General features: G+C 31.3%; 1 protein-coding gene across 1 annotated transcript; it reads right to left on the reverse strand.

The window, feature by feature from the left end:
* Nucleotides 1-1,708: 1,708 nt before the first annotated feature.
* On the reverse strand, nt 1,709-3,306 carry LOC112756061 (zinc finger protein ZAT10). Its single transcript, XM_025804479.3, has one exon. The coding sequence runs from the start codon at nt 2,745-2,747 to the stop codon at nt 2,001-2,003; it is 747 nt and encodes a 248-aa protein (XP_025660264.1). The 5' UTR covers nt 2,748-3,306; the 3' UTR covers nt 1,709-2,000.
* Between the last annotated feature and the right edge of the window lie 5,160 nt (nt 3,307-8,466).

The following is an 8,466-nucleotide window of genomic DNA, read 5'->3' on the forward strand; positions in this document are numbered from 1 at the left end:
TCATATGTTGTATTAGATAATTTAATTAAATATATTAAATTATTTAATAATTTTTTATTTTTATTTTTATATAAAGATAAGTTTATGTGAGTAGTAATTTTTTTTAGTAGAAACAAGATCTGTTAGTTTTTGTTGTTCTATGCAAAATTTATTATTTGACAAAAAATGACTAATAAAAATTTGGAGGAAATAATAAATAATGCAAAGGTACTACGTAGCAGATAAATTTGTCTACTTATAGTACTTTTAAGTTAACGTATTGAAGATTTGTGTCTTAAAAACAATCTTGCTAAAGAAGAAAATTAAGGCCAGCATGGTGAATAAATTGCACATGTTATGACTGAATTTATAGTCTAATAGTTGTTGTATATTAATTGATCTTGAAATAAATTGCATCTGTCAAAATTGACTTCACATAAAATCTACTAAATATCTTTTGTTTGTTATGTTTAACCCAAAAATGTCTTGTATTCAACTTTTTGTTACCTTCTTAAAAAAAATGAGCTTAAGTAAATTGCATGTGTTGTTTAATTTCCCCCACCAGAGAAATTCTTATATGCTCTGAGAGTAAGATAGTATTTTTGTTCTGATTAATTAATTATTCTTAATATAAGTATTATAAATTTATTATTATTTTTAATTTTAATTTAAAAATAATAATATAAAATTCTAAATTTTAAATCTTAAATGCTAATCCAAAAATAAAAACTAACATTAAGCTGACAAAAACAAACAATACAAAGCAAGAATATTTATTTGCTATCAAAAATCAAAACACATAATAAGAATCTCACACATGAAACAGCCTCATCACTTGTGCTCTCTGCTTCCACTCCAAATTCGGATCATTATTAAAATGTGCTATAATATTCGAAAATGTTATATTAATTAAATGTATAAATATATATATTATTGTTTAATTTTTTTTAACATATATTTATAAAATAATTAATTTAGTAACTAATTTTTTACCTAGTACGATTGTATAAGCTTATATGTTAATATGGTATAATATAAAATATGGTTGTCTATAGTATAAAATTATTATAATTAAATAATTAAATTTAAAAGATAACATTTTAAAGAAAGAATAACATTTCTCTTGGTTAAAATAGTATAAAATATGGTAAGTGTACAACTTTACTCCTTTATTGACCGAAAAAAGTGGGAGAAAAAGAGGTAACATTAACATGTGGTTAGTTACATGCGTGAAAGGGAAAACAGTAAAAACCGCCAACATAGAAACATGCGTGCCAACTTGTTTCTAACTCAACTCACACCATTGCGGCATTGCCTCTGCTACCCAATCATCACCATCATTCCACTCAATAAAATATCATCAATTATTAATTCACTTTTTTTTTTTTTCATTTTACCAATATCTTTTCTCATATAGTCCCTTAAATGGCTATTTTTTCCCAAACAATTTTCTTGGAAAATAAATTTTCGTTCTAAGAGTTACAATCAAGAATGGAACTTATAACTAACTAGACGTTTTAAGAGTTTCATTGTATGATGATTTTCTTACCATGACCATAAAACTATGGTAGCTTTATTTTATTTTGAGAAAAAAATTTCCAAAATCGAATCTAACAGGAAGAATAAGCTAACAAATTTGAAGGAGCTTTTTACCATAGTACCCCACTCTATAGATCAGATCAATCATTCCATGCATGGATTGGATAGGTCAAAATCAAAACTGAATTCATTTTCACAAAGAAAATAAATAAATAAATTGAATTTTTCATGCCACCGTCAAAAAGTACAATTCCAAATCATAAGAGTTGGTTCTGAAAAGAGAACCCAAAAGTACAGTATTTACAGAAACAAATCAATCTAAAAATTCTCCAAATAATAAAAATCTTTTAAAAAAAATATAACTCATATATGAATCTGGATCTATCTCAGTGTTTTCTTCATCCCTAATCTAATAAAATCCAAATTAAATCAAATCTAAACTTGAAATTAAACAAGTTTTGCAATCTAATTCACCAAATTTTCTAACGGATTTGAGGGATTTCGATCTTCTGCACCATGAAAACACGTGGCTTCTTCTTCATCACAGGGTGAGGGCTCTCTACTTCTTCGTCCCTCGAGAATTCACCGTACGCCGGAACGTTAAGGTCGAAGTCGCGGTGGCTAAAGGCGGTGTGAGTAGATCCCACACCTTCCTCCGTCGTAACACCGCCTGCACTCCCCGCCGCGCCGCCGTCGTAGTGGCACCTCTTGTGTCCGCCTAACGCCTGTCCCGTCGGGAAAGTCTTGTGACAAATTGAGCACTCGTGCGCCTTTCCCGAACCGCCGCCGGACACGGCGACGCCAGCTGTGGCGGAGCTAGTGGTGGCTGCTGAAGACGTAGAGTTATCATCTCCTCCGCCGGCGGCGGCAGTGTTTTTCCGGTGACTCGCCTTGTGTCCGCCGAGAGCTTGGTAAGACGGAAAAGCCTTGTTGCAGACGGAGCATTTGTAGCTGAGTTTTACGGCGGTTGAAGAATCTCCGGCGGTAAGTTGCGGCGGAGGAAGAACGGCGTCGGTTCCAGGTCCAGCGTGTCCGCGAGCAAGCATGATGAGGCATAGAGCGAGATACTCTTCCTCCGTGCACGGCGGATTGTGGTGGTCAAAGCGAGGTTGAGAAGATCCTCGCCTTGAGCGCTTTCTTTTAGTCCAAGATTCAAACTGGCTGTGGCCGTGGTTGTGGCTGTTTTCGAAAGAGTTCGCCGTAGGCGAATTCAGAGCTTCCAGAGCCATCTGATAACAATAAGATTCCGATACGAATTAAAGGAAAAAAATATGTAAAAAAAAAGTGTTTGTATGTGTTGTATGTAGTTTTGGTGAAATGTTGTTCAAGTTGTGAAGTAATGGAGGGAGTGAGAGTGTGGAGTGGGGGTTTATAAAGGAGGCCCAGCATTTCAGAATGGACGGGAAGTTGCTTGACAAGTGGTGAGAAAGTAAAGCTTAATAATATTGAAAGAGTTTCAAGTGCATTGGGACACCGGTATTTTAGTTGTTTTAACGGTTAATTTAAATTATTAAAAATATATATAATATATATTAATTAAAATTAACGATTAAAATAATTGGTTTACACTTGAAATTTTTTTAATAATATTAAACATTAAAAACAACTATTGCTAGCTTCCTAATTTTAATATTATATTTTATTATTTAAAGTAATAAAATATTTATTTATATTGAGGAGGAAAATTATTAACAGTAAGGATACAGGTGGAGTGAAGTGGAAGCACGTTTCTTAGTTATGAGGGGAGTTTCTTGGTAGCCAAGAATGACACTCAGTTTGGTCAAATGGTACGTCATTTCTGAGTTTGGTTTCATTGTATTTATATTGGGATTGCTGTTAAACTTCTTTTTTCAACAAATATCATTATTTTTCTTATATCAGGTTCATTTGTTTTCAAAATATTTAATTATATGTTAATATAATTATATATATGCGTGTGACGTAATTACTTAACAGAAAGAGTCCACTAGCCAATTAATAAATAAAAAAAGTATATTTGAAGGGAGTGAATAGTGAGAGGATGCATGATAGTGAGAGAAGTATAAGCAAAGATAGAATTGAAAGATGAAGTGGAGTCTATAAGAAAGACTAGGTCCAAGTTCAAAGTCAAAATCCACTAAACTATATAGTACTGTACAAAAGAAGAAAGGTTCTTATTCTCAAATTCTTTGATTTATCAATTTCTATTAATAAGTGAGAAGAAGTGAACGCGGTCCAAAATTATTATTAGAGAATGGTCAACAGTATACATAGCAGCCGGCACACTTTAATTTGGTATAAATCAAACAAAGCAAACCAACTATGAATGAATTTGAGTTTTCAATTTTCAATTTCAACATCTTTTATTAGTGGCCACCGCCGACTCTTATAAAAACCAATCCATGTATTCTTCTTGCAATTTGGAAATTGATCAAGGTTTGATGAATCTTCCTAGTTCTAGAATTCAGAGTATTCTAAAATTATAGAAATAATTAATAACAAGGTTTATCATACAGATTGAATGGTCAGCACTCAGCAAATACATGCCTTAATTAGTTTTATGAGGTTTTTCAAGAATGTACATGCATGGGCCGGGAGGTTTAATTATTTCCGGTACATTAATTAGGTGTGATGGATATATTTATAATAACAATAAGAGAAAAGGACAAATAAGTCCCTAATTTTTTGTTCTGCGAACATTTTCGTTCTTAACCATTGAAAAATATTTTTAAGTCCCTGACCTTCACAAAACTTGAACGGATCAGTCCCTCCATCCAAATGCCCCCGTCAGGGACTGATCTGTCCAAATTTTGTGAAGGTCAGAGACTTAAAAGTATTTTTCAATGGTCAGAAACGAAAATGTCCGAAGAACAAAAAATCAGGGACCTATTTATCATTTTCTCTAACAATAATGATATTTTGATGATGAAGTCAAGTCAATATAATTAACGTGTCAAAAAAAGTCAACATATAATTAAGACTATAAAATAGATACTTCATCTATTCAATTAGAAGGGCTAGCTAGAGTCATAAAAAACAAAAAACAAATTGCAAAATTAATTTTATAATAATAGTTATTTTCTTTTATTATTTTATTAATTTATGTATTTTAGATAAAAAAAAAAGGGTTATGTTTTGTATTAATTTGTTAAGTGGCGGACACATATTTTGTGGAAGTATAAAGTTTTAGAAATTAAACACTTATTTGAAATAAGAAGGTAGGAATGGAAATATTAAATATAATATAATTAATAATCACATGACATAAAATTAAAGTATATGGTAAATAATAATCACATAATTAGTATAAAAGTATTGAACCTAGAAAAATGAAAGTTAGTTGAATAAAATAAAATGATGTAGTCATTCATACAAGAGTCAATATTAAAAAAAGTAATACATTTTCCTCTTTGGATACATGTGTTTAATATATTACTCTTGCTCACAAAATTTGTGATAACTATTTTTGAATAATAATATATTTTTCCATTTCTATTAAGTTTCAAATATTAATGCATAAAATAATTAAGTAAAATAAGGAATTTTTTATTTTAGTTTAAAAAAGATACTTTAATATCTAAAAGTCAAAATACTATAAAATATTGCTTTTAAACTAATGATATATATATACAAACTTATATTCACGAGATGCTTACTACAAATTGAAATACAGATGATAAAAGAGGCACCATGAGGCTATGGTTTGGGATTTAGCAAGGTAGGTATAATTATAATATATGATTTTAGTGGAAAAGAAGGAACAAAAACAAGATCGAAGGCAGATCACATGTAATATAGTTTTCTACTTGTTGGATTTAGAATCTACTATATCTAGTGACAGCAACTTGCTCAACTGCTAGTGGGCTAGCTACTACATTACCACTATTCTTAATTACATTTTTTTAAGTAATGTTAATATATAACATTAGAAACTAATAATGATTTTCTGAAAATTTAATGTATTATTTAACCACGAGTCTACCAATGAACTATAGCTCAAATGACATATTCTCTCCATACTCACCTAAAAATCGCGAATTCAAATCTCATTCCCAACTTAAAAAAAAAAAAAAAAACCACGAGTCTAAAATATAAATTATAACTTTCTTCTCATGGTCATTGTGAAAAAGGGTTGGGTCCCGGGTCGTGAAGGAAAGTAGAAAGTAGAAACTATTAATTATTTTGGAGTGCTTGAGAGAGCAACTATAAATGGTAATTTACACGTTTTTATTTTCAAATCAAAGTTCTCCATGCTTTTTGTACATGAAAATCATCATAGCATAGCCAATTTTTGCCCTAATAGACCATTCATTACTGTCATCACTTTATTACTTCCAAAGCTATAATGGGAACCAAGTTTTTTATGTGTTTGGAAAAGCAGTATGATTATGAGTTTATAACTTAAAGATTAAAATCAGTTATATAACCGAAAAGATTAAAATCAGTTTTTTTAGGAGAAATTAGTATTATAATATCTCTATTAGTGATATAACATTAAATTTTTAGGACAAGCGGTTTCATGATATATAGGGGTGGCAAACGGGCCTAAACTCGCCGGGCCGGCCCGCATAACCCGCCAAAAAAGGCGGGCTGGACTAGAAAATTGGGACCGCCAAATAGTAAAAGCCCGCCTAACCCGCACCGCTTAAACCGCGGTCTTTGGCGGGCTTTGGCGGGGCGGGGCGGGCTTCATCGCCGGATTTAGTATTTTTTTAGCAAGGGATATTTTTACAATTTTTTTGTCAAAACCCAACTTCCCACAACCCAACTTACAAGAGAATGAAGATGAAAATTGAGTATTTTGGATTATATTTATTTTGTTTTAGAGACAATATTTATAATTTTGTTTTGGATTATGTTTATTTTGCTTTGGGAACCATATTTATAATTATGTTTTGGATAAACTTGGTTTATAATTATATTTATTAGATATTTATAATTACAAAGACTTTAATGTTTGTGAATATAAAAATTATAATTTGTTTATACTTTTAAAAATTATAATAGTTAAAAGTAGAAAATATGAGAGATTTAATAGTTAAAAGTAAAAAAAAAAAAAAGATATTTGGCGGGCTTAGCCCGCCGGCCCGCCAGCCCGTCGTTAGGCAGGGCGGGCTAGGATTCTGGGACCGCCTCACTAGGCGGGGCGGGGCGGGCTTCCCCGCTTGCCACCCCTAATGATATAGTATCAAACTTTGTGTTCGAAAAGTCAAGAATTCGATCTTTAATAAATTTCAAAAATAAAAAAAATAACATAAGATAAATAAAAGAAAAAAAAAAGGCTTATACAAAAATCAAACAAATTCAAAAGATGCTCTTATTTGAGAAAAAGAGTTAGAAATATAACCATTAATATTATTTTCTCTTATTAATTTATTAAGCTTTTATAAGAAAAAAAACTTAAAATACAATTATTGAAATTTTGATTTTTTTAGTAAAAAAAGAAAATAAAAAATTTCTTCATTTGAGCTATTTTTTAAATTTTATTTTATTTTATTTTCACAAGAAAAGTGTAATTCGTTTTGTTTTTTGTTTTCATAATTCTGTAAATTTTTATTGTTGGTGTTATTATTATTTTTTTTATATTTTTTTTTTACCTTTTTACACAAGTCTAAATCAAAAGTACAGATTAACTAATAAAATATATTTTGATAATTATATTTTATAATTAAGTATCATTTTTTTTTAAATATAACCAACCGAACCGATTTTATTAGTTCTACAATGATGCCAACCATTCAGTTGGCTGTTGTTTGAACAACTAAATTAAACCGAATCAACAGCGGTTTGGTTCGGTCGGTTTTTTAGTTTTTTTTTCACCTAATAAAAATTTAAATTATCATAAAATGAAGTTTAAAACCTTCAATAAACTAGAATAATAAAAGTATATCACATCCAAATTCAATACAAATTCAACTTAATTAAACATAAAACAAAGACAACTAAAAATGTCTAGCAAAACAACAAAAATAAACACACTTTAAACCGAAACAGTCACTTTAAAACAAATAAAAACCAAACAGCCACCATACTTAATCTGAATCCACACCAGACTCATCATTATCTTTTTCGGTTGGTGCAATTTCTACAAAAATAAAACAAAAAAATCAATATAGATTATAAATTATAAACATAAACCATGAAAGGAACAATAATTTTTTTTCATACCTAATTCAAGTTTCTCAAACTCTTCAATAAGCTCCTCAATAGCATTTTATATAAACATAACAATAAAAAATTAGCATTTTAACTCATCAACAGTATCAAAAGTATTGTTTTCAGCAACAAATTTAGCATTTAAACTTGTGAAACATATTAATTATATGCAGCCATATATATGCAGACATATAAAATCAACCATAAGCATATATATATATATATATAAAATCAGTACCCGAAAAATTCAAACGCTGACATTTTGGTACCTCACTATTGTTATTGACAAAGTGGTCCTTAAAAGATTTTAAAATTTGACAAGCGTGTCCCCGAGCTCGCCGGAGCAAATTTCCGGTAAGCACAATGCTGATGTGGCCACCGTGTTTTGGTGACTTGGCAAACCACTCCCAAAGTTCCCTCCCAACGCACACTCCCTCCCCTTCCCTCTCCCTCCCTGTCGCAGCCCCCATCCCCAACGCACACTTCTCCCCCATCGCAGTCCTCGCCGCATCACAACCCCCTCCCCAACGTATACTTCCCCTTCTTCCCTCAACACCACCATTCACAGCAACAACAACTTTAACATCAAGAGCAACAACAACTTCCATCAGTCTCCCTCTCCAACACACACTACTTCTTCCTCCCTCAACCCCACCACTCGCAATAACAATAGCCTTAATATCAACAGCAACAATAATCTCCACCACTCCCCCTTCCCCAACGCACACTCCCCTCTCCCTCCCTCAACACCACCATTCACAGCAACAACAACCTCAACATCAACAGAGTTGTCCCAAATCATGAATTGTCCCA

Source organism: Arachis hypogaea, chromosome 6 (genome assembly GCF_003086295.3).
Source record: "Arachis hypogaea cultivar Tifrunner chromosome 6, arahy.Tifrunner.gnm2.J5K5, whole genome shotgun sequence".
In the NCBI taxonomy this organism is placed as follows: domain Eukaryota; kingdom Viridiplantae; phylum Streptophyta; class Magnoliopsida; order Fabales; family Fabaceae; genus Arachis; species Arachis hypogaea.

Excerpts from the sequence above, each read along its gene's own strand:
- LOC112756061 (XM_025804479.3), bottom strand. The coding sequence starts at position 2,747 with ATGGCTCTGGAAGCTCTGAATTCGCCTACGGCGAACTCTTTCGAAAAC.